Below are 27,060 nucleotides of genomic sequence, written 5' to 3'. Positions count from 1 at the left end.
CAGTGGCGATCACTGTAATTTCCGAGTTTCTGCATGACGCAAAGCGCTTCATCCTGAAGAACCGGCAGATGGCCGATGATACGCCCCTTCAACTTCGCTACTCAGAACTTGTCTATGCACCCGAAGAAGCCATTGGAAATTTGAAGCAGAAATTCCTGATTGGATATGTCCGTTGCCATGGGTTCAGGAAACCTGGAGTTTAGGACGGCAGACCCTCGAGGGCTGGCATCCGGCTCGGGTGACAAAACCGCGCGCCTCTGGGACCCGGCGACAGGCGTGCTACAGCAGACCATAAGTGTGAATGGAACAGTTACTCACCTTAATTTTGATCACGATAGGTCATATTTTATCACTAATCTGGGCTCCCTTGGTGTTCAATATGGGTCTGAAAATCATGCGAGTAGTTCAAATAGTGTGAATGCGGTGATCATCATCGAGTGCATTTAGTTGATGGAAATAGCGCCTTGGCAATAGAGCCCATCATGAATGAACGAGTGCCATTAGTGAACCCGATGCATTTCTCTGTATTTTGTCACTTAGACATGGGGGTGGGAGGGAAAAGTGAGACCTTGCCATACTCTCGAGGCCAACCCCAGCTCCCCATCCTTCACTTGTTCGCATATCTATGGAAAGTTCTGGCCATAATGGCTATTCCATACAGCGACGATACATGGAGTCATGTATCGCTTGGTGTAAAGTACCGAATAGGGTATCTAACTGGAATATTGAGACTTACAGAATATATTTTTACATAGGCTCTAGGTAGTTGGGTCATAGCGAGGAAGGAGAGATCTAAAATAGGGGCATATCTATATTCAGCGGACCTAAAGATAGACCCCCACTTTGTGTATAAAGGTAGGACTGCGAAGATTCATATAAATTATCCAACACATCCCCTTCTCGTGTGTATCGTAAGGCAATATATGAGTCAAGACTTCCGACCGGCGGTTTGCTTATCCAAGCCATTTGCTATTGATTTCCAGCTGAATGCAGTAGCTATACGGTGCATTCTTCAGTCTACGTTTCGCTCTTGACTTCGATACTTTGTATAGGAGGAGGTATGTGCGATCATTCCTCATTTCAATATGAAGAAACAACTGCAGCCTGTGCATATAGTCGATCGGCAGCGCCTACAAGCGAGGGTTTAATTTGTCATAAACCATTGGATAGTCATAGGAATATGTTCCTGTCTCGACTACCCATGGAGATAATTTTTCTTATCGTGGAACGCATGGATTACCAAACGCTGTATAACATGGCTTTGGTAAATCACAGACTTCGCGAAATCGTCAGCCCTTCTCTATTTGAAAATATCTGGATCAGGACGTGTGCATGCCACTGGCAAGAACAGATCCCCATGACAATATTAGCTTATGTCCGCTCAATAACCTATGTTGCTGCCTGGAAGGTCGCATCAGGTGTCCACAAGCGTAGGACGGATCACGCATGCATCGATGACATAGTATCTAGAGGTAGCCACGTCTGGTCACATAGATATGCACTCTCATGGCAGCAACAATGCTATCTGGATATCAGACCTGATATGCCATATCTTACAGCCTTGATCCAGTCTTGTGCCAATTTGTCGTCTCTCCATGTAACACTCGAGCCCTGCCCCATGTGCTATACTCCACTTATTTTTACACTGCCAACGGAGCTACTTCGCCAACATTTACAAGAGATCGGTGCCCTCCTTGAGGCGACCCGTCAGAACGGGCAAGATATTAAGAACCTCGCTGTCGATATATTTTTTGCCGACGGCACGATCGAGGATCTAGGGGTGACACTCGACTTTTTGGAAGCGGTAAAATCCATACCCAACCTAACTTTACGGGGACAATTTGGATTTTGGGAACCTCTCTTAAGCTACCATCCTTCTCCTAGGCTACAGTCGCTCGTGCTCAGTGACTGCGCCATTTATTATACTGCTCTCAAGGAGTTCGTTGATCGTGCCAATGGCAAGCTGAGCATGATTCGTCTTGAAAAAGTATTCATACGCCCTTTTTCTAAGATAGGGAATATCAGTCATAGTGGACCGCCGGCCTATATGCTACAATGGTTGCTTGACGTAGAAAAGCTTGGGTTAAAGCTGATGGCGGTGTAATTCTCTTGACCAGGTCGGGTGAAATGCTACTAGAATTTTAGCTTGGGGATACGGTCGCCGACAGTGTTTGAACTTAACATATCCTGGAATTAATAGTGCACAGCGATAACTATTCAATGGGGCGCTGACATCATGGCTAAGCATACATGTTGACAGCACCAATGGAAACGCCAACAAATCACTTGCTTGGTCTTAGGGGAAAGAGTAATTTAAGGGGCTACTATGATCCACAGCAAACCAGTCACTATTCTATAAATATCATAATTGGGAGTACTCACATTATCCAGTAAGCTGTTTGTATTCACAAGCGATATAAAGAAACGGCGATCTGCAGCTCATGATGCTATTATACTACGGCCCAAAACGCTCTTCCCCGGACGAGCTTCCGCAGATATGCCCGAGAGGGAATATGGCACAAGCGCCGAGCGGGCCAAGCGGCGGTGCAGGGTGGTGGCCGAGCAAGGTTGACCCCTGGGCCTATAGAGCAACTTGCTGCTTAATGATCCCCCATTTCTGGGGCTATGTTGAGGTATATATTAATTCAACCAAACGCCTAGCATTCCAAAAGAAAGATTTCACTGAAGAGGACGAACGACTATAAGTCTCCTATATTATCGTCACAAGCGATGATTGGCTTGGTTTCTCGAGGTCCACGTGAGTCATTACCTTGCCGCCCAGCCGCAACGGAGATTTTGTCCGCAGCAGCCAAGCCTGGTCGGGCACGGAAGCGCAGGTCCACCATTGAGGGGTCTATCGGTAGTGAGACCTCACTACTGGACCGATGGTCCGTGCACGCCGCCGAGCTGATTGGGATCCTATACGCCATCAATGTCATTAACAAAGTCGATCTCCGACACTAGAGAACATCCCATATGCGGGTGAGATCTGCCGCTATGCTCAGTGACAGCAAGTCGGCCCTACAAGCAGTTCAGAATCCTAGGAACAAGTCGGGACAGCAGATCATCCATGCCTAGACTTCCGCAAAGCTCGCAGCGGGTTTCGGGCTTCCCACAGCTCAAAGGAGGGGGGGGGGGGGCCCTACCGACTAAACAGTGCAAACAGAGGAATCACATGATTTATGAAAATTACAGCATGTTTACAGCCTGTTTTTAGGTCTTAAATAAATGTAATATTTAAATTTCTTTGATATTATAGAGTATATATATATTTAAATATATAAATTACAATTTAAGTATAAAGAAAGTAATAATTTTAGGAGGTCAAATAATTACAGAGGTTTATAGGAAATGGTAGTTTTATCATAGTAAATATATATCTCCCCTTTCAAAAATCAAAATTTATCACTCTTCTTATTTTCTCACTTCCTACCGGTCGTATTAAGTTCAAAATTTATAATTATATTAAAAATCACTTTTCTTATTTATATATAAATTTTAAATTAAATCCGACCGGTAGAAGCTAAGATACGATGATTACAGCATTAATAACTAAGCGGTTTTATGAACGCTAATAAACGCCAAGACCATGGTTTTGTGCAATTTCGAGCCTAGAGAGGGGGGGGGGGGGGGGCTCGTCGAGCCCCCCCTTGCGAGCCGGGGTCCGGGTCGAGCTCGAGAAGTTCGACCCCCAGCTCGTTGCGGGTCGGGTTTCGAGCCCGGACCTTGGGCCCAAAGTTGGGCTTTGCGGAAGTCTACTGTGCGGACAGAGATGACTAACTGTAGTATGGCTGGTTCCAGTGGTCACATGATTTTCTGGGTATTAATACCCTGTTTCCACCATGTATGCAACCTTAGTATTCGACAAATAACCAAAAACAATCAGCGGCTGATGAGCGCAAAAGGAAGCATTAGGTAGATCTTGTGTTCACCTTTACCTCCGAGTAGGCTGCGGCAACATCCTCAATATCCATGGATATCCACATATCCTCTCCGCAAATTGCGGATATGGTATAGTAACTAATATCCTCAATCCTCCATTTTGTGGATATAGTATTGGTATAAATATCCACGCGGATATTGCGGATATCCGTTGGATATCAAACAAGTTAAAAATGCCAAGACCCTACCTATTTAGGTAATTATTTCGAGGATCAATACTAGAAAATCAAACAACGTGACTTGCCTAATTTAGATAATTTAGCGAGATTTATGCTAACCGGGCCTTACAATTTTTTGGTAAAAAATACCAGACCCTCCACAGGAGGGTCCGCCACCCACTTTGTAGTTGCACCCAAATTGTAGATTTTTTTAGGATTCAATTCCAACCCCCATTTCAACCATATATATGAATGAATTCAATGCATTTTAAATAAGAAATGAATAAAATATCTATTAAATTACATGAATTCAATAGCCATAACCCGCTCCCATTTCTTTTGCATGCGTCCATGCCTTCTGATTTGTGTGTTGACCTTAGCCCATTTCCGCTTCCGTTTAGAAATATCCTCAGCTTCGGTCCATTTATATGCTTTATATTTCATGCTCCTTAATTCACTAGCATTAACAATGCCGGTAGCATGAGCCCTTGCCCGGGTAGCATTATATCTAGCGCGGCGAGCAGCCCCGATAGCTGAAGTCATATCTAATTCGGACTGTAATGTATGCACTAAAGCAGTATGCATTTCAGCACTTTTTGCGATCTTTGCGAGTGCATTTTTGTAGCGGGAAGAATGAGCTTCAATCTCTTTAAGCGCTAAGCTTAGTTTTTGCACTTTCTCAGTGGTTTTGGGGGTGCTGAAGTCTGTATAGCCTGAGCTACCTGTTGATGGCGTCGATGGTCGTTGGTAAGGGTCATAATCAACCAAATCCTCAGTAATTAACTTAGAATTGATAGGCCAAAGACCTGTTAACCGAAAGCCGAGTTTGATAGTGCGTAAACGAAATGTTTTTTTCCCGGATCGAGGTAATTGCATGAAGGAATTCTTCCTTAGTGAATTTCTGACATCCGGTCATTGTTGCGGACTCGACAGCCTCACTATGCCAATGTTTATAAGCACTAAAAACACCGACATCGAGAGGCTGTAAGAAGTGGCTTGAATGTGGTAATAAAAAGAAAAGAATAATGTTATTCTTATCACAAAATTCACTGAACTGCCGGGTGAAATGTGATCCAAACCGGTCGCATAAAACTAGTCGCTTAACACCACGAGTTCGATGGATTGTCCATTCATGGAATCTTTGAATCCATTGAAATGCTAAGACGTCGGTCATATATCCAGAATCGGATACAGCAAGGTATTCATTAGTTTGAATAGCCTCAAACCATCGTAGCATCATCTGTTTACCACTTAAAATAATAAGTGGTGGACAGACAAAACCGTCCGCCGAAACTGCTTCCATCACTGTTACAGATTCACGATTTGTGACAGAGCCATTGAAGATTTTACGCTTCGGTTGTCGAGTAATAATCCATTGATCTTTACCGACACCAATTTGAAAGCCAGTCTCATCGAAATTGTAGATATCGCCGGGTAAGATGCCATTTTCTTCGACGATCCGAGTGTATTCTTCAAACCACTTTTCTACTACCCCTTTATCCATTGCTCGGCTTCGTTCAATATCGAGGGCTCGTCGGCGACGTCGGTAATATTGAGGATTGCGTTTCAAGAACCGATGAGTCCAATGGTCGCCGACCTTAGGGGGTGGAATTGCGGGATCGGTATGCGCTTCTTCGAGGATTGAATTCGCGGCGACAGTGATTTGTGACTGGTTTATTGCAGCGCCCGCTTGATCGAAGTAATCAATGAATTGGCATAAAGCAGATACTTGTGCAGAACTAAGCTTCCGACCGTTAGGTTGGCGTTGAAATAGGGATTTTCCACCATTCCATCGATATCGAAGCCGGCCCTCAGGTACGTTGAATTCAAGCGCAGTTTTCGCGATATTGGGCTTAGATTGCTGGGATAAAGAATCTATTGCTTTAGCAATCTGAATCTCAATTTTGGCGTTGTCTTTAGGCATAGTGATGGAGAAATTGGTAGTTGAATGTGGTAGGTTGAATTCTGGAAAAAATCTACAATTTGGGTGCAACTACAAAGTGGGTGGCGGACCCTCCTGTGGAGGGTCTGGTATTTTTTACCAAAAAATTGTAAGGCCCGGTTAGTGCGGATATCCGCAAAATATCCTCATATCCTCGCGGATATCCATGGATATCCTCATTGAGGATATGGTATTAAAATGATATCCATTATCCTAAATTCGCGGATATGGTATGTGACCCGATATCCAATGGAGAGGATATGCCGCAGTCTACCTCCGAGTGTGCAAGGTTTGACAACTTATCGCCTGTGCGTATTGGCCGATAGCAAGGCCAAAACAATACCCCCTAGGAGTGAGATCGGAGCACTTGGATAATTTCTTTCACCGCACCTGGACTACAGTATGGCGTCGGTCTATTATCAGACCTAATCTAGGAAATTGGAGCTGTTAATATCGATTGCCTCTAACATGTCACTTCCAGTCGACTAAAACTCTTTCTTCCCAATTCCCGCCATGCAACTTTTTGAGCGGAAAACAATAAGCCGCAGTGACCCTGCACGAAAGCCAATAGACAGTAGTACGTACTACGCCTGATCATAAAGCGACCATGATGGGTTGGAAGTCTAGAGAAAAGATCACTGCCATCTGTCAAGATGAAACTTTTGAGTTCCCTAGAGATGCCCTGACCAAGGCCTCGTCGTTAGACCTCATTAAAAACATTTAGAGGGCCATCACCCTCCAGATTCCTTCGCAACATGGCGCCAAGACTACCCCTTTCAAAGCTCGAAATGATTCAGAAAATGATCTTTAGCAGACCACTGACTGTCTCGCAAATGGCTAAAGCTGCTGAGTGTAGTAAACGTTCCGTCATCAATCAGCAACAATCTCCGCCGGTTCGGAAATGTCAGAGCACCCCTAACTCGACTCGGTCGACGACGAAGCATAACACATATTAGAAGCTCTGTGTGATCGCCTCCTCGAAAAGCCCGGGCTATATGTGGATGAGATGTTAATGTTTTTATTGAACGAGTTCCATGTCCAGGTCACAAATCAAGGTTTTAAACGGGCTCCCTCTCGCTTCGGTGGGTTGGTCGAAAAAGGAGACTCGATAAAACAAAGGAACAGAATGCGGATTTACAAAATTTTTATATGTATAACCTGTCGGAATTTCAGTCCTAACAGACCCCCGGTAAAGGAAGGGTGAAGTCGGACGACACCTCGATCGTTGTGCCGGTGAATGATTGCTCCCAACGCGACCTGACAAAATGATTTGATCATCTTGACATCGATTGGACCGTAGATTAACTCTTTAATCACTTCTATTTAATGCATCTTCTTTAGTAAATGATTAATTCACAGCTGTGGTAATACAGAAAGCACAGCTAGCAGAGAATCGAGCAATTTTGATATCCATTGGTGTATAGTTAACGTATTCGGTATGCGAGCGGCGCACCCCATCCAAAACGCGTCCAGGAAATAAATCTTAGTTAGTTCAAACACCCACCATGCCACCAATTCGCTCCCGAAGCTCTAGAAATTCAATAGAGCAAGAGGGTAGGATCTTATTAGCTATCCAGGCTATTAAGAATCAAGAAATTAGCGCTATTCGTGAAGCAGCTCGCCGTTTTGAAATACCCGAATCCACCCTCCGCCGCCGCCTTAATGGTATACAACACCGCGCGATTTCTCGCGCTAATTGTCAGAAATTGACAGAAATTGAAGAGGAATCTCTTGAAAAATGGACTCTCTCTATGAATTCTCGTGAATCAGCCCCCCGGCCTTCTACCGTACGACAAATGGCGAATCTTCTTCTTTAACAACGCGGAACCACCCCGGTTATTTCGGTCGGCGATAGATGGGTTTATAATTTTGTGAACCGGCACCCTCTCCTTTCCTCCCGATTCTCGAAACGGTATAACTACAAGCGCGCGAAATGTGAAGACCCGAAAATCATTAGGGAGTGGTTTGATCTGGTTTAAAAAACAATCCTTCAATTTGGAATCGACCCCGATGAAGTTTATAACTTTGATGAGACCGGTTTCGCTATGGGATTAACGGTAACCGCGAGGGTTATTACGAGGAGTGGATACTACGGTCGGAGATCACGTTTATAACCTGGAAATCGAGAGTCGGTGACGGTGATTGAGTGTACGAATGCTTCGGGTTGGGTCCTTCCTCCGTGCGTGATTTTTAAAGGCAAAGTCTTTATTAAATCTTGGTTCGACGGCCTTCCGGATAACTGGCGATTTGAAGTTAGTCCTAATGGTTGGAATTCCTTCAACTGAAATTGGACTTCGCTGGCTTGAAAAGCTCTTTATTCCTACTACTTCTTCACGTACGAAGGGGGGTATCGGCTTTTGATACTTGACGGACATGGAAGTCATTTAACGCCGAAATTTGATCAAATTTGCGAGCAAAATAAGTTCATACCAATTTGTATGCCTGCACATTCATCCCATCTTTTACAACCTCTCGATGTCGGCTGTTTTGCGGTCTTAAAACGGTCTTATACTCGGACAGTTGAAACGAAGATGCGGGACGGGATCAACCATATTGAGAAACTTGACTTTCTTGAAGCATACCCAGAGGCACGAATTGAAGCTTTTAAACTGGAGTCAATTAAAAGCAGCTTCCGATCTACTGGTTTAGTTCCTTTTTCACCAGATAAAGTGCTTTTAAAGCTGAATATCCGGCTTCGAACACCTACCCCGGCCCCCCCCCTTCTCTCTTTAAGCCAGGGGAGCGAATCAAGCCGGAATTTTACACCAAAAACACCAGCTACAGAGAAAGAACTACGTCGGCAGGCTTCATCAATCAAAGCTTTACTTGGTACAAGATCTCGAAGTCCACTAGCCCGTCAGATCGTGCATTAAACCAGCTTGTGAAAGGCTTCCGTCTTACAATGCAAGGTGCTATCTTACTTGCTAAAGAAAACAAGGAGTTACGCGCCGCCAACGAGAAGCAGAAGCAAAAGCGCAATCGATCTCGAAGGCAGATACCAGCTGAAGCAGGGCTCTCAGTACAGGAAGCTTCTCGATTGATTACTGAGCCGGTGGCAGTAGTTGAAGCACCCCCCCCCCCGCCCGCGGGGGCGAAAAAGGCCTTCGCCACCTTTACAACCACGAACGAGAGCATTACCAACGTGCGGGCTATGTAAAAACCAGGGTCATAGAAGAGATGCATGTCCAGATAGATGATGATTTTAGTGTATTTAATTTAATGGAGTTTTGGTTGAGATATATGCATTTGAAATTAGTAGGTTGGTTTTGGTGCGCCACTCGCTTGCGTGCGCCGCTCGCATACCGAATACGTTAGTTATAGTTAACGTTATATTGTGTCACTTTTAAGGCCAACATCATAATGCCTCAAACCCTATTAACTAACTAGTAAAGCCCAATGACCACGCCAGCGTATCGGAAAGGACCTAAAGCACTCTGCTTTTGAGATCCGACAACCTCAATACACCACTCGAGGAAGGTTTGGAACCCTTGTTCTGGGTCTTCTTCATAACGCACTCAGTTCCGACTAATAAATGCTTTCAATTATGAGAAGAACTCCTCGATAGGATACAAGTCAGGTGAGTAAGGTAGCAGACACACTAGTTTTACTCCTTCAGTGCAAGTTTCCTCGATACCATCAGAACGATGGGAAGATGCGTTGTCCATAACTAGAACAGACTTTGGCTCAGGGCATCTTCCACAATGCCGAAGAAGCCGATCGATGAAGTCCTAGAAGACTGCAGCATCCGTGGAGCCCTGAAACATACGAGAGAGCATACTTCCATCTTGGCAATATGCGGGCAGTATCTGGTACCGCTGGTCACGATGGAAGTTGGCTACCTGCAATGGTATCGTGCCTAACGGAGACCAGTCTGTCCGTCTGGACCCAAATTTTTTATCACATCCAGACTCATCCACATAGACCAAGTTTGCTTCTCATAACTTCTCCAACATACCCTTCAGGGTCATCAGCCAGTAGGCACTCGGAGTCAGGGCTACGTCCTCTTCAGTGTCCCGTGAGAGCACTTTCTTATTCACCGTGACTTTCCACTCTATCGTATATTGGATGCAGCTTGCCGTAAGCTCGTTACTTGACATTCCGTCATGCCATTCGGATAGCTGAAGCAGTCGAGGAGATTGCAGTTGCTGTTGTGATAGGACTTCCAGATCGTTTTCGGAGTGATAGTCGGGGAAGGGCTGAGCCCACAGCTTGAGGCAGGCGTGCGACCGTAGTAACCTGGAGTGGGGGCGTATTGCGAATCTTGATCTCCGGGTTCGAGGTCATACGATTCAAAATCACGGTCATCGGGATACGGATTAGCAGTCATCGTCCTCGTTTCAAGGCTCTAACGGATCCAACGTCAGCATGATCACGACTAGTCAGTTCAGCAGATGCTAGCCCCCTATAGAAGGCCAAGCCTGTTACATAAAGCAAAGGAATATTACCCACTAGTTCTGTCTCTATACAACTCGCTCATTCGTAGTGGTCACTCTAAATGGCAAGTAGTTGACAGAATGGGAGTTCGAATTCCTGCCACGTCTCCAAACGAGCAGACATCCGTCTGTTTGGCTTGTTTGCTAGATCAACGTTCTAGAAAGCCGGAGACCTTACGAGTCTAATACAGAAGCTATTTTCGAGCTGTTATTTACGCCAGCACTGGAATACTGCCAAGAAATGGATTCAGGGGCAGAGTAACCGTAATAGGTATAGCGCATTTCGGAACTTGATTCGAGAAAGAATCTCCGTGTGCAAGTGGTGAAACTAATTTCGACCCATCCTGTACTAATGTAAGTTATCTCGGGTAAATACCCAGAAACCAACATCCAAATTTACAAATATATGGGCTTTCCTTAGGCAAGGCTTGTTCTTGACTTGTCATTTATGCGTATGGGCATTCAAACAGCCAACAGCCAAAGCTGATCCCATTGCCGGTTGCAGTCTGCCTCTTAGGCCAACTGTATGTAAGACATATTGATCACAGAGGGTTAATCAAAGCACATTCAAAGAGCCATCGATACCTTTTAATTTGCAGTCTCATGGATCTCAACAGGGTTGATCTCCAGTGAGTGTCGCTCGGTCTTTAAGTGCTACTTGATGCGCGTGTTTGGTGTCGAATTCCAAACCTCGCCATTGGGAGGGATATGCGCACACATCGTTCTCGAAGGAGGAGGACTAGGGATTCAACTAGGCCCAACTGGCTTTGGCCCACCCAGCTGGAGTTGGCTGTCCGCGACCCGGCTAGAAACGGATTGGGTGGTGCAGCTGCGGGGCTTTGAAATGTGAATATGTCTAACCAGCACACCTCCAACAACCGATCTTGAAAATCTCCAGTTAATGCCATCACCAAGCGGCCCCTTATCCTTTATCCTTTTGGAGATAAACGTGGCTAGATTTAGACTGATAGTCATAATTAGACCGGTCCCCGAAATGTGGATGGCCCCCAATGATGTACCTTGCACCTAGCTATAAGGCCGCGATATCTCTCCAAGCCAAGAATGTGATTAACGATGACAGGTTTGCTGCTGCTGCAAGCCTCAAAGGGCCAGTGGCGAGTCATTAGAAGAAGTTCCCACCGGAGATTTGTCGCCCCCTGTCCACGGTGCGATTTCAAATCTCGATGTCACCGTCAGCGCAGGGGGCGCTCCCTAACACGCTCGCCGAAGGCTAGGAAAGGGAACAGGAATATGAAAAGCAGGGATATGTCTGCTGCTTCTCTTCTGACCGTTCTATTGCAGCAGATTGCTTCACACGGACTTCGTAAAATCCCTGGAATTATACAGCGAGAAGCTCAAAAGGCACTGGCGACCAGTACGTTCAATCCATCAGTTTCCATAACTTGCTTTACTCGAAATGCTAAGAATTCTCCAAGATCTACCCCTAGTCGACTATCTCACCCGGTATCTCTCAGGTGAAAAGAAGGCAACGATAGCCTTATCAGGCACATGACACAATGGCCAAGTAAGTGGAATATGCTAGGACCGCACGGTTTCTATTGGCAGGACTTTAGCCGGTAACTAGTTAGTTAAAAGCAGCAATTGCATAAGCCAAATCCTCTTTGCTTGATATGATAGAAACCCCTTTCCGGTGAGCCAAGACTGGTTGGCAAATTGACACCTTGACGCCTCGACACCTCAATTGTAAGTAGACTCTACAAACAAGTTACTACATACATCGGCTATATAGAATGAAGTCTGGGCTCACTGAACTGCATGCCACTAGTTGTGTAAAATCAAGGATCGGCCTTGGAAACTCCGGAATTTACGTCATTGCCTCAAAAAGCTATTGGACGGTGGCCTCCAGCCTTCGGTCCACCGGCAGAACGGTTCTTAGATTCAAGAGAATGGCAACTCATTGAGATCTATTTAGTAATGAGTATCGCTCTAGCTTTCGGATGCTCCATCCGGGCTAGCAAGGCGCAACCTTGGCGGCGACAAAAATCTAACCAATCGGACTGGAGACCAGGGTTTTCGAAGGTATAGTTCCGATGGCACGGTCTCTCCCCCCCCTTTTGCCGTTTGCCATAGTATAGGGGCTATGTATAGTCCGTGATAACAAGCTATTTACCTTTACCGATATAACAGGCTGATTTGCGCTCCTTAAACTAGCATCACGGGGCATCGGGGGCATGAATCAGTAAAATGTAGATTAAGCCCCCGCCACGGAGATAATTAAGCGACTTGGCCCCCGAAATTCTCCGAAGTCACCATGATCTTGAAGTTCCTTAAGACACGATCAATTCGGCCTACATACAACCCAAGCCGTACCTTGTACCTGATACCCAGTGACGCAAATCGTCAACATACCTCAATCAGGGGACCAAGAAAGTGGACAGATCTTGGTAATTATAAAGTACCAAAGTGTGGAGCTATCGACCATATTGCGAGATGTGGAGAGATGGCCGATCGGCCTGTCCGGTAGCTCGTCTAAACTGCTTATTCTACATGCAGGTACTAAGGCTGACTCTGGCCAAAGCCGAGGCTCTTGCTTGGAGTTAAACGCGACCATCTGCTGCGTTCGGCCATCCCTCTCGATCACTGTCTCGATTGAAGACGTGAATCGAGCCACATGCATAGTCGCATTCTCGCTCTACACGGCAGCGTTGTGTTTTCTTGGTCTAAGTAAACAGTAGCGTGAAATGTTGTTCTTTGCAATCATGGGATAGCCGTTGAGTCTTTGACCGCCGCGGCTCAGTGGCGGACCGAGCGTACCCTGCCGTTAGTCTCTGAAAGTGACATACACAACATCCCACGTTTTGAAGCTTATCTTTTTCTCGCACCATCATTTTAGGATCGGCGGCCTAAGTAGGCCTAACTACGAAGGCTGATCTAAGTTTCTCAAAGCAAACGGCTTTGTGCCCATGTCTCAGAACCCTTGCTCTCGAATATCCGATTACATCCGTTATCCAATTAGAATTTCAGGGGCCTAGCTCCCACGACGTAGCCCCACCTCTACTGCAAGTTGACTGCGCAATTGACTGCGGAGTGAATTCCTAATTATTAGATGCACTAGCAAAGGTATGTCATTCGGCGGCTGTGTCAGGGGTAGATCCGGTACCTTTTCTTTTGACTTTCATCTTCTTTTTCAAGGTCAATTTTTATTTATTCCATTTTTTTTATCTGTTTTCATCTGCTCTCCAACTTGGTTTACAAGAAACTGAGCCCATATTGTCACGACTACTCAGGGCACGGACGAGGAGGCAAGCGCCGGTTCAACACCTTGGGAAATCAGAAATCGATCGCTGTCCACACAAAATTCATCTCGTGAACTGTGGACCCAGCGCGGTCGCCACCAGGCGTGATCGTTTGGAGACGTTGAGCCTGGGCCATTAGAGGTATTCTTTCAGCCACCGAGCCCCGCAGCAGCGAATTAATGAGCTCCCTGGTTATTTGCCACCGGTTGACTAGCTAGCTACCCCAAAGTGGTCCCTATCTGTATCGCTTTATTCGCTTTTAGGGGGGAATATGAGGTAGGATAGCAAGATGTAAATCAATTCTCATCAAAACGATGAAGTTAGCGCGGTAGGGAAATCGAAGCTTCCATACCACGTTTTCTTTTTCGATCACGTTATTGTGCGCCGGAAGATATGGCCTAGGACGCCCGGTATCTGATATCCATGGCTAATTAGCCTCAACCAAGCACCCCTGTCGTGGAGCTAATGTATGAACGTTCGCCAAATCCCTCTAGTACCCCAATCACACCCTGGAGAGCCATTCAGAGCACGCCGTTTCAGTTGGGACGGGATCTCAGAGTTGATGAAGTGCTATAAAGCATTGGTATGGACCATGTCTCTACAATCACCTCTTTCTTACACTACACACCACGATGGCTGGACAACGAACAAGGGCAGGGAGAGAAAATCCGCAGCCACAGCGCGAGAATGACGATATGCCACTGCCGCAAGCCCAAGAGCAAGGTCTGTCTCCACCACCATACAACACGCGAGATTCCACCCAGAGTGCACCGCAGGATATTCCTATGTCTGGCACTGGCACCGGCTTTGTTCCCATCGATCCCATATTCCATGAGGCCCCTCCCCCCACCTACGGCACTGTGCTTGAAGAGATCAAACAAATTTTCGCCTTCAACTGTGCCTCTTATCTATACGTTAGTATAAATCATCTCCGAGCGTGCGCTTCTAGATGCTAATGTGTCATAAGCCTCATCTGAAAAAAGGCCTGACAACAGATCCACAGATGAGATCCACAGTATTCTTCGCCCTGGGATCACTTTTTGAAGCTGATATCAATGACCAGAGCGATGGAAGTAACAATGAAAATGTTCTCAATGACAATGAGAATAATAGATCCCAGTCTTGAAGAATGATGGAAAAGGCCAGCCAGGATCAAAAAAGAGATCGACAAAGGACGGGGGATTGTTGTATACGTTTGTCGTATCAGCTTAGAAATTGCGTGGGTGGCATTTTGTTTTATAATAAGTGATGTTCTTGGCGCTATTTGCAATTTCAATGAATGCACACTTATTCAAATTATTATGATAGCCTTCGCTCCCGCTTAGAATCAATATTGATTTGACATTTCCACCTGAGAAATCAGAGCATTGAATCTCATACGCTCTGTTTTATCATGCTCGTGTGGTATCATAGGGATAGATATGGCGCAAAAATAAAAAGGAAAAAAAAAGGACGAAAGAGGCGAGCAAATTCTCTTGGCGCGAAGGGATATAAACTTACCCCCCCCTTTTTAGGCAGCCGATCACTGTATTCTTGAACAAACACCGACTTCCTCGCGCTATGTATTGTGCCTACAGCTAGTTTTCATTGCTAGATTCTATTAATGAGGATGCCTAAAGCACAAAATTGTGATGCTTACTAGCGAGATCCCTGGACCAATTCTTATCAGGTTGTCAGGGTCGTTGTTCAGTCAAAAATGCCTCCGCAACTTCGCTCCAACATATACATATGAGGTGGGTCTGATCTTGCCGATCACCACAGAGCCTGATCATTGGTCGAAATAATTCGACCGTGGAGGCCCGGGGGCCATCGAGGTATACCCAAACGCACGTGATCTGGCGCCATCACCTACCTCCTAGCACCTAGTTAGTCCTCAATCGTCCTCAAGAGGCGGAGGCTGCATGTTCCGTAACACTCGGGCTATCATGGAATTACATTTTCGTTTCACTTCCCACGTGGTACTGTGTACGAAGGTCAGGCTAAATGCTATTTATTAGCAAACCTCCCCCCAATGTAATTACACATTTTGCCAATTTGAAGTTCTTTCATAAGGCTCCGAGAAAAACTGTTCCCAGGGATTATATTCTATAATTTGTCGTTCTGTCCTAGTATTTTCACTTCCTCTACTATGAAAGACATCTTTCAGACATGGAGTGCAGACCTCCTGAACATTGCCAGCGGTGCAGTCTATTCTCACGGTAGGCAAATCGAAGCCTCATGCTCCGACAATATTATCATACTCTCCGATGCCAAGATGTACAATGAGCTCCGAACTCTCAAGGGTCATTCTGACGATGTCGGAACAATAATATTTTCCCCAAATAGTCAGATGGTAGCGTCGGCTTCCAACGACACTACAATCAGACTCTGGGACGTTAAGAAGGGCGAAATCAGAGCACTTCAGGCTGAGTCTGATATTTTATCCTGCGTGGCATTCTCTCCAGATAATCAGATACTGGCGTCCTCGGACTCTGAGAGAAACATCAGGCTCTGGGACGTGAAGACTGGTAAAGAGCTCCGAACCCTCACTGAAAAGCCCCAAATTTCTAGGACAAGGCACCGATATCTCGAACAATGGCACCCTATCACATGGGAGTGGGTGCAGTCTAGTAGACTGGAATTAGGACTTTCGGTTTACTATGGGAGAAAAAATGGGGCCATGAGTAGACTGGAATACTTTTCGTGAGTAGACTGGAATAACATTTCGTACGAGGATCAACCTGACAATTTGAATACATACGACACTTGATCCTCAGCTCCTCTGTGAAACCTATATTTGTCGGCCCTTTGCTAGCGAACTGTTAGCCCATGTCGCCTGATATGCCGATCACGTAATAGGGATTGTCATCGTAATTCACTAAGTAGGCCATCGCAATACATTAACTTACTGCATGTGACATACTGATGAGCATACGTGGTGATAACACAAAGGTAGAGAAGGGAAGACTAGCCAAAGTAAGCCATGCCGTCTCCTGGCCCTAGATCTGCCAGGTATAAGCGGAGCCTACCACGACCTAGCTCACATCGGTACCTAGTAACAGCCGTTTGACGCGGGCGGGAGGAAATCATAAAAAGATAGAACCAGAGCAAAGAGGAAGGAGCCTCTTACGAAGCCAAGCCTTTGTCAAGCTAAGTGTTTGAGGTTCTTGAACAAAATAAAAATATATTGTTCCATTTCCCACTAATCCCGTATGTAGAATTTCCCTATTCCGAATTTGGTAGCGACCCCTTAGTTCCATATTTGGTAAATTCTTGGCGGAACTACACTATAAAAGTAAAGTGAACCTTCGTCTACTTGAAAATCAAGGACCATAGCATGTACTGCTTCTAACTTACGAAGCTTAAAAATATGTCTTCGCCTAAGGTTTTGATCACATCTAACAACCTTTTGGACGGGGAAACTGAGTTGAAAACCTGTCTTCAAGAATATCAGAACATTCAGAACAGAATCGTTCAATTAATCGCACACGATGCGGCTGGGCCTTCTCCTATTCTTTGGGCGTGGAGACAGAGCGAACTCAATCTCGCAGACTATCTCATCGATCACCAGACTTGTTACTTAGATCGCTGTGATGAGCGTGGGCTAAGCCCTCTATTGTATGCAGCCAATAAAGGTGATCTAAAGCTTGTGAAAAGGCTTCATGCCTCGGGTGCTGATCTTGAACCAATGACAAAAGCAATATCTGGTACCTTGTCGCTTCCGCACTCATTAACCGATGAGCAAATCGGTGTTCTCGTCAAGTACTACCATTTCTTAACTGTTTGCAATAAGCAGGGATTATCCCCTCTCTTACCTGCCTTTCAAACTGAAGACCATCCAATTGTGCAAGAATTGCTGAAGTTTAAAGTTAATCTATAATTGACTACTAAGGCATGCAGTACGCACGCGATAGATGACGGTAATTGAGGTTTTGTTGTCACATAAAAGCCCTCCAATTACAGCCCTCGATCTCAAGAACGCATTGGACGAAGCCAAAGGACATCAGAATCTCACACTGAGTCTGAAAGGCTATCTTAGTAGAGCACAGATAAATTCATAGTTCCCAATCCAATAAATTGCTTGAATTATTACTCTGATTAGTTTCTATTTGTATGCATTCTATTAGATGTAATTCAAGAGGATGACCGCTAGGAGATTGTTACAAACTGTTTACTGTGAGAAGGGATATTAGTTTGCGTAGGTAGTTTATTACATACACCTATTTCCGTTTCCTATCGTTTCTAGATGCGAAACAGATACGCTATATGAGTAGAAGTCGCTGAGCATTTTTTTATTTTCCCTATTTGTCTAGGGCAGCACGACTTCGCATTTATAAATACTTTATTGATCCGTCACGGCACTCGTATTAAGCCACCACCCTTCGTGTTGCCACCTTGGTAGGAACTGCGACGTCTCTTTTCTTTCGATAAAATAACCACAAAGCGATAATGTGGACAAATAACAGTAGAAAGACGAGAGCTTCAAAGACCGCCTGCCAGCTACCTGCATAGTACAGTACATGTTTCTGTAATACGGCAGGTTGTCACTGCCTTGAAGCCTTCCAGCTAGGTATGGGAGCCGTGATCTGATTAATGCAGCCACGCCTAGCACAATTTCAATAACTTCTAAGTACACCAAAGCCTCGTCATGCTCCCCTATCGATTCCAGTGGGCTGCAAACATGGTTCAGCGACGGCTAACGCGCTGCATGCGAGCGCCATTGAGGACGCGGACGATACCCGTACTTTGTATTCTCAACCGCCCAGTTTGAATGACGCTATTTCAAAAGATAGAATACGTAAAATGTGAAATAACGAATGGTCAGAATTGGTTAATTGAATTTTCAACGGGTTCAACAGGGTTACCTAGGCTACCTTTATCCCCTCCACTCTCTGCGTTATGAGAATGTGGTTTGGCAGCAAATCTTAAAGTGCTTTCGGCATCATTGACGATCGGTTATTGTGACTCAAATTAGACTGCTCTAAACCCTAGTCATGTCCTGGAACACTCCCACCTGCTAAGCCACAGTCAACATAGCAGGACCATCAAACCCCAAAAATAACATTATTGTCCATAGATGCCTTTTAGCCTTTTACAAAAGAACCAATATTAGGATGCGGATATCTCGTAAACAATTCCACCGAAATTTCCTGCTTCACTTCCATATACATTGCCAGGCATTCATCATAAAACATTAACTATACCCCTTGCCATGTCTGCGGCAGAAATTTGCACCTGGGTGCTTCGTCAGCAATGGAGAAGTCTAGACCGAGGTCTGGATACCATCACGTCCACTCTTCACTGTTCGATCTTGCCAGAACAATACGGGTATGGTTTGAATGATGACCATTCCTGGATAACCTGCCGCACGAATTTTCGAACTGTTCGAAGTTATCGAGTTTCGGCGAATCGAATCGAATTCAAACTTTGGGTTGGGGGCTTCGAATCTATGGCCGATTCGATTCGACAAAATTCGCGAATTTCGAACAGGTTCGCGAACCAAATATCTAGCCTTTTTAGGAAAAGGGGTTTGTGAAACGAGTTTTCGAGATGCCCGGTCCCTACAAGAATACTTCTGCAAATTTGGTCTAGAATATCAAACGCGTGTATGCCAAAAGAGACCATTACTATATAACTATCCAGACTTCCAACGTGCAGCACCTTTCAGCCTTAATAAGGTCCCAAGGGTCTTGCCTTTCATGGAGAAACGTCGAATCCCCAGAACATCTCTCCCGCCATATCTCTCGACATCTACCTCTGCTGCCGCTATAGCAAGCTGATCTTGTGCTACCTTCGCCATACAACTAAATTCACGCATGTTGGCCTTCCACCAGTTTCGTATAACCTCGGTCTGACTCTGGCTTATATCGAAACCAGTGCTGATTGTCGGAATATCAAATACTTGTCGATATCAGACTCAGCGACGTTATACTGTGTAGGCTGAAAGGCTTCCAGAAGTCGATATTCGAAGCTCTTCCAATTGGTGCTTGGAGTAGTCGATACAGGCTGTTTTGGGGTAGAATATGCTTTCTTCAGGAACGCCCGGATTCGGTCAATAACCTCCTCTCCATCTGGTAGCGTTTTGAGCCACTTGGTCTTAATTCGAGGGTCCAGAACCCTTGCGATATAATATAACGTTGTTTTTGACGCAATCATGGTACTTATCCAGCAGTGAGATTCCATCGGAAACCGGAACAGATATTGTTGGTGAGACATTCTGTCACTCCCCTCGTCGTTCCTTGATACCGAGGAGTATAGAACGGAGCTCTCCAAACATACGCGCTGCCATATGAATTGAAGGGCTATCCCGAGAGACGTACTCGGTATATTCGTCGAAGGGAGCCAGGATCTTCTTGATATCCGAGAGCTGTCTCCAGTCATTGGGTGTCAGACGTAAGGCTTCGATATCTGGATCATCGTTGACTGTATCTTCGAGCTGACGGCGACACTCTTCAGGTCTAACAGTCATAACAAAGGTAGAGTTCCATCGAGTATCAACATCGTAGTTGATAGCTTTTGTACAGCCAGGTCGATTATCCCACTTCTGTATTCGCTGAGGAGATCGCGCAATCCAAAGGACAAGTAGTCGAAGCTTTGCAATAGGCGAAGTAGGAGCGTTGACCGTCTTCCAGCTCCTCTTAGCAACATCATCAAGGAGATCGCGGGCTTCCTTATGCGAACTAGCGCGTAGAGACCTCAATATAGTCTTCATGACCAAGTTCAAGATGCGAGCAAAGCAGCGGATTTAGGAGTTATGGGCAATTTTCATCGTCCCTTCTCGGATAATGGTCTCGGCCAGGTACTCATCGTACCGCTGAGACAGCTTTTGGTAGAGAGATCGGTGTAGGGTATCATTGTTAGATGCGTTGTCAGCTGTAATTGTCATAACTTTATCAGATATATGAAACCTCTCCAGAACCGTCGCAACGATATTAGCAAGGTTCTCTCCAGAGTGGCTGCCTTCGATTTCAACGAACTCAATACAAGCTCGATATTGCTGGAAAGCAGAGGAAATCCAGTGAGCATTAATTGCTAGCATTGGCAATGAATTCTGACTTGTCCAACCATCCAGAGATAGCGCGATTGAGGATGCTGAAGACATCAAGATTCGAAGTTCACTGTCAAGGGCATCAAGCCGAAGATATAATCGGCGCGACACAGTATCCGCACTCGGTACAGAGTCCTGAAAGGCTGCAGACCTCAACATAGCCATGAATGAAGGCTGTTCGACGCATGTAAACGGTTGGCAGGTTGATACAATCCAATTAAACAGCCTGCGCATCTCAGGGATGACTCCCAGAAGTTTCTCAGGCGGCGCGTTAAGTTGCCCTGTTATGAAAATTGCCATCTTTCAACTTGCCCAGATCATATTGTATAACTCCGCCAAATCCATCTTTTGGCTGACTCACGACAACATCCCCCAAACGGACATCATTTCGGGTTGTTGGTGCGCCGCCTCCGATGCCTACCATTAATGCAAACCGCAGACGTGGAAAGGTTCGGACCATATCTCGAGCAACATGAGCAGCTGAATTGCTGCCATACCGACCAGGTGGAAGACAACCGATCACCACATAATGCTTCGCAATGCGCCCGTAGACGTATGTGTTATCATCCTTGTCTTCGCTTATCTCCGGCCCGTCGAATTCTTCGTCAAGCATACGGCATGCACAAAAGTACTCTTCTACTTGGGCACAAATCCACGCTACCGTGTAGGAGCCTGTTGACTCTGGGTCTCGTTGCTCCGGTCGACTCATTGAATCATTAGAAGAACCACTGTTCCCACGTTGCCGATTGTGTTTTGTTAATTTTTTGAAGATTGGTTGGGTTTATCAAGTTCGATTTGTCGCCGGTAGACTTTCGTGGGAAAAGGATATGCTTCGACTTGGGAGGGAAGAGGGGCAGGAACCAAACTCAAAGGACGAAGGCTTCCAAAGTGGGGTACAGGACGGATCGTAATCAGTTTCAATATTTTGTTCTCTTTGAATGTTTCTCGAGTGTATATTTTTAGTTACGCTAGGCCTAATGTGATTAGTCAATAAAAGACTGTTGAAGCTACTTCACTCTCCGCTACATTTCTAGATTACTCTACGTAAGAAACAATACAGGGCCCACTGACAGGATACTCCGGAATTATAGTCTATCTTGGCAATTAGGGTTTGAGAAACAATCGACGAATGAAATGGTGACACCAGTTTCGCGAAGTACTATTACTATATCCAAATACTCATACTCTTCACCCAACCATGAAGCTACAATGATTGCCTCGAACGACTCGCTCGAGTCAACGTCGCACTTGATCACCCGTTCAAAAAGCGTGTCCAGTATAGGTTTTCTAAGTTCCGTGGTACACTGGCATGCGGACCAGATAGCACTGTTACACTTGGGCTCATAACCCACACAGTCGTTCGCATTATTTTCTTATATCAACTTGACCACTTCCAAGTTCCCTCTTTTTGCAGCGGCGGCGAGCGGGCCCCAGAACAAGGCACTCACTGCGCATTCGAAGTTTACGCGAACAGAGTTGTCTAAAAGCATTCTCACGATTTTCGATGTGGTTGTGCCAGGAGGCCGCAGTAAGGACGGTTCCATAGGGGTCACTTTGTTGATTGATATCTGCACCCTTTTCCAGTAGAAGTGAGACAATTTGAGAGTGGCCCTTTGCCGCCGCAGCTTGGAGTGGCGCTCCAACGTGATCATCGGCCTCATTGATGTTGGCTCCGTTTTTGAGAAGGAGAGTAACTATTTCTGGAAACCCAAGCCATGAAGCAATGACTAGATACATAGTTACATTCATTCACTGGATGTATGTCGACCCCGCGATGTAGCAGTAGCTTTACCAAGGCTTTGTCCCCGAATAATATGATACGCGCTGGCCTTTCCAAAATGGTAAAAACGAAACTCATTGAGTTGCTATTCATAAACAACCAGACCGTTCCAAAGGTCCCAAAATAGATTGATTCCAATTTTAACAATCCTCTCAGTAGTAGCTTGCCCTATAATCAAGTATTTATCCTTCTATGTCCAGTTCTGGGGTCAAACATTATCAAAAATGGGGAAAGTAGCTCGCAAGATTATCAAAATTGCCAATCCCAGAGACAGAAGAATTACATTCAAAAAAAGACACGATGGCGCGAGGAAAAAAATCCACGAGTTAGGAGTACTATGTGACCAAGATACATTTCTTTTTGTCCGAGATCGCGTGACTCAAAGGGTCCGAATGTTTTCTTCATCAAACGAACAGTTTATACCTAACTACGGAACAATTAAGCTAGAGGACCGGAAAGGCCCTAGTGACATGCAACATTATTATGATAAGACGAAAAGGCGGCCTGTTTCTAAAGTTTCTACGCCACTACCATCAAATGATGGGTCCAATCAAAAGCGCGAAGTATACAAGGCTCTCCTTCAGCAAGGCCTCGCCTGCCACGACATGCTACAGACCGTTTCGTTACTTCGGTTCAAATAGTGTACCGAAAAATCCCTCATTCTAGTCTGATTCTCATGTCTTTAAAATAATAGGACGAAAAGGCAAACATCGTCATCTCCGATTCAATAACTTGAACCTTTCTAAAGGAGATTCAGTTTGAAAACGGGGCTTGCCTGGTGATGAGAAACAGGCTTGGGACAATTTCCGAACGTCTGAAAATCGGAGTAGTTTTGTGTTGACCCTCAAAGCCTTCAAGGCGTCCTTCGTTACCGCAATTCGTGTATCATTACCTTTTCAGAACCTACTGATGCTATATATGGCTGCGCCCTCCATCAACACCTTGGCAAAGCCATACTATCAAGACAGAGTCTATGAATTCTATTCTCGATCTACGGCTTCTAGCATCGAACATACCGCTGGATGTGCTGAAATCTTTATTACGACAAATTGACGCGCTCGAGGCTTTGCACTATGACTTCTCAGCCATTGAATGAAGTGACCTTACAGTTATTAAATCAGCTGTGGATAAAAATAAGCGCATTTTGAAAGCTATCCAGGTCATAGCTCAATTTGGCCAGTGAAAAGAACTTGGCTGTACATTATACAATCAGCAGCCATAGTGTTTCCGTGGCTATCATGCTCTCACGTATCTTGAGGTGGCAGAACTTGCGCGTGTTGGGGGAAATTTAACAGGTATTGACGTGCAAATTTGGTTATTATTTCCTCCTCAACTGGAAGTGCTAGTAGCTACTGCTCATCTGTATGTATAAACCGAGAGCACTGATGCCCCTTATCAATATGTTGTCCGATCGCAAGTCGCTCTCGGGTTAAAGGAACGTTGCAATTCGAGGCCAGAGTTACATGGATTTCCACTTCAATAAGCTACTTTCCGATCTTGCAAGACCCTGTCATTCAAGGGAGTGATTTTCTAGTACATCACTACTCAGATGAGTCGTAAAAGATCTAGTACGTGTCTGAGCTGAACTGTGAACTGTGGACAGTTGGTCATATAATGTGATAAGTTGGGAAGGGCCTTGCCTTTTGTTTGAGACCCACAGTAGTCTCTCTCCTCCAATCAACTCGTCTCTAGTCTTTATTTTCTTTCCTTTGAGTCTCTCTGTAGTCTCAACACGTATCAACCTGATGGTATTATTCTGTCACCCTGATTTGTACTGCTCATGCATTAGGGTTAGACCTGTATCTAGTTACTGAATTGTGGCCTACACCAACTCCACAACAACACATGGTATAAGATCTAGTGCAATTTGACTTGGCAATAGGGTCTGAGAGTGTAGGTGGGTTCACATTGGATCGGTTTCGGGACATACTATATGAATATAGACCAACACCATAATTTCAAGATACTGATATTATGATAATATCATCCATGGAGCGGGGACATTTTGGCTGGACTTACTGGGTCGGTAAAGGTCTGACTTACTAATACGGTCCATCCATTTCTCCTGCATTACCCGATCGAGGTTCCATCAAAGGCCGGTTCCTGCTGAATGTGGATCCCCTCGTGTGTGTAGCTAAGAATGATCTGGCTGTCATATATTGAACGTTATAATGTAAATGAAATAATCGTAAGGTGGATATACTGCGCCGTACCATAACACGCAAGATAAAGGGCAACTCCGACGCATCTTTGATATACGTCATATGGAGACCCGGGTGGTAGGTATGGAATTTTTTCTAACCTGCTGTCTGTCCTCCAAATACTGCACATCATACGTAAGGGTGGACTTTCATTTTGAACCCAATAGGCCAGAGTTAAACAAACAATTGCCAAAATTTGTCGCACAACGTTGTGGTTCACAAATGATATGTGTTGTTACGAACAGTTCTATCTTTGGATTGCCGAGCTGTATAACTTACATCCCATGGGCGTTAGGGAGTTAGAGACAACCCGCTTGTAGAAAGCTCATCAGGGCTACGCCTCGAGCCATTACTCTTCTAGAATGCTCCCTGTCACCACCCTTCTGCTTATAAGCTTGAGTATCCTCAGCGTAAGTCGAGTTAGAGGGGAAGCCACTAGCAAACGAGGTGCTGCCTATAACGATAGAGCAGCTGTGTCGCCGTTGACAAAAGCTGGAACCGTGTCTTGGGCCTACAATTGGGCAATGTCAGAGCCGAACGAGCTTCCCTCTGGAGTTGATTTCGTCCCTATGCTTCGCGTCGCCAACTTTGATGGGTGGCAGGCATCTATAGAGCACTACACCTCCGGCGGCAGCAAATACATACTTGGATTCAATGAACCCGACATGATATCCCAAGCAAGCCTGGCGCCTTCCGTTGCTGCCGGTTACTACATAAAGTACATCACACCCTTTCAAGGCAGAGCCAAGCTCATCAGCCCTGCAGTAACTTCTTCTACTTCCACCGACATGGGACTCGGATGGTTAGATGAGTTTATGGAAGCCTGCCTCTACTGTAACATTTCTGGCATAGCCGTTCACTGGTACGGTGACTCAGCCGACAGCTTAAAATTGTTTGTCAATAAAGCCAACATATTTGCTAAGTCACACGGTCTATCCGAAGTCTGGCTCACCGAGTTTGCACTTAATGCCGACATCAATGGCGTGGGCAACCAAGAAATTACGGAGACCTTTATCCGTGACGTTACATCCTGGCTTGACTCACAGCCTATCGTCACGCGGTACTCTTACTTTATGTGCGCTGAGCGATACCTTCTTTCTGGCAACGTCCTAAATCGCGCTGGCCAAGCGTACGTTGCCCCGTCATCTCTTACTAGTTCCGTCGGTTCTACTAGTGCTTTAGCGTCCTGTGATGCGGCTGCGTAGTTTAGACATCCAGTAAAAGTGCTGTAACCAATGAGTTTTGGATGCAGTAAAATTCAATCCACAAGCCTTATCGCCCCCTTCCCCCTCCCATGACAGATTGCGAGTTCATTGCGCGTTGGCCCACATTGAGTGCTCTCTGCAGGGGAATATGACGGCGAATGTTATAGCTCTGTTACAAGCCTCTATGTATTCCATATCTTAGCTACTAGATGGATCATAAGCAAAAGACTTTTTGCCTAAATCTAGCCTATTTGAACACGAATTTGTCTACTTGAAGGTCCGTGTTTGCTATCAAATACATTTGTAGTTCACGACATTCGGCGATATTAAACCACGCTAATGGACAATCTCAGGATTTTGCAAAAGTGACTGCAATGACTATATGCTGTTCGTTTTTTTCCCCATGGGTATGCATCATTGTCACATGCTTCCTGTTGGTTTTTATATTGTTTGTCCCTCGGTGTTGCGGTACAGTCATTAGCGAAATCAGCTTCCGTCCCAGGCATTGCCTTTTTATTTTGCGGCCCCACTGCCAATGCACTAGCCTCAGTTTTTACTCTACAGTCATTTATGAATAGATTGTAATCTTGAAAATAACGATACCAGGAAACGCGTTTGAAGAAGAAGATTCGCCATTTCTCCAACGGTAGAAGGGCAAGGGGCAGCTCTACGAGAAACCATAGAGAGAATCTACTTTAAAGAGATTCCTCTTCAATTTCTGTTAATTTAGAGCAATTGGCGCGGGTTTCAGCGCGAAAGGTGTCCCACGAAGACGCCTCCGGAGGGTTCATTCGGGTACGTCAAAACGGCGCGCTGCTTCACGAATAGCAATGATTTCTTGATTCTTTATAACCTGGATAGCTAACAAGTTCCTACCCTCTCTCTCTCTTGTAAATTTTGAGAAGTTTGAGTACCAATTGGTGGCATGGTGTGTGATTAAATTAACTAAGTGCTAATTAATGGACGCGTTTTGGGTGGGGTGTGCAGATCGGTAGTGAGTTAGTTAGCCCATACACGCCCCTCGTTGCCAGTTCACTGATTTGATCACTTTGTGAGCAAGCATATCCCGATGTCTCCACACTTGCAAGGTCTCGTAGAGAGCCAATTTTGAATAA

The 27,060-nt window shown here is 45.3% G+C and overlaps 4 protein-coding genes across 4 annotated transcripts; 2 read left to right on the top strand and 2 right to left on the bottom strand.

Annotated features, from left to right (window-relative positions):
- Window positions 1–14,364: 14,364 nt before the first annotated feature.
- N7471_010361 (uncharacterized protein) lies at window positions 14,365–14,688 on the top strand (the record flags this gene model as incomplete). Its single annotated transcript, XM_057283080.1, has 1 exon — window positions 14,365–14,688. The coding sequence occupies one exon, from the start codon at window positions 14,365–14,367 to the stop codon at window positions 14,686–14,688; it is 324 nt and encodes a 107-aa protein (XP_057132059.1).
- Window positions 14,689–20,456: 5,768 nt separating this feature from the next.
- N7471_010360 (uncharacterized protein) lies at window positions 20,457–21,468 on the bottom strand (the record flags this gene model as incomplete). Its single annotated transcript, XM_057283079.1, has 2 exons — window positions 20,457–21,040; window positions 21,117–21,468. 2 exons carry the CDS (start codon window positions 21,466–21,468, stop codon window positions 20,457–20,459), a joined length of 936 nt encoding a protein of 311 aa, XP_057132058.1.
- Window positions 21,469–22,132: 664 nt separating this feature from the next.
- N7471_010359 (ankyrin repeat domain-containing protein) lies at window positions 22,133–22,496 on the bottom strand (the record flags this gene model as incomplete). The annotated part of the gene is made up of 2 exons (XM_057283078.1): window positions 22,133–22,206; window positions 22,256–22,496. The coding sequence occupies 2 exons, from the start codon at window positions 22,494–22,496 to the stop codon at window positions 22,133–22,135; spliced, it is 315 nt and encodes a 104-aa protein (XP_057132057.1).
- Window positions 22,497–25,102: 2,606 nt separating this feature from the next.
- N7471_010358 (glycoside hydrolase family protein) lies at window positions 25,103–25,945 on the top strand (the record flags this gene model as incomplete). Its single annotated transcript, XM_057283077.1, has 1 exon — window positions 25,103–25,945. The coding sequence occupies one exon, from the start codon at window positions 25,103–25,105 to the stop codon at window positions 25,943–25,945; it is 843 nt and encodes a 280-aa protein (XP_057132056.1).
- Between the last annotated feature and the right edge of the window lie 1,115 nt (window positions 25,946–27,060).

Source organism: Penicillium samsonianum (assembly GCF_028829775.1).
Source record: "Penicillium samsonianum strain IBT 33392 chromosome Unknown utg000006l_segment0_segment0, whole genome shotgun sequence".
In the NCBI taxonomy this organism is placed as follows: domain Eukaryota; kingdom Fungi; phylum Ascomycota; class Eurotiomycetes; order Eurotiales; family Aspergillaceae; genus Penicillium; species Penicillium samsonianum.
Note: the sequence above shows the minus strand (reverse complement) of the source record. Positions and strands in the feature narration are given on the sequence as shown.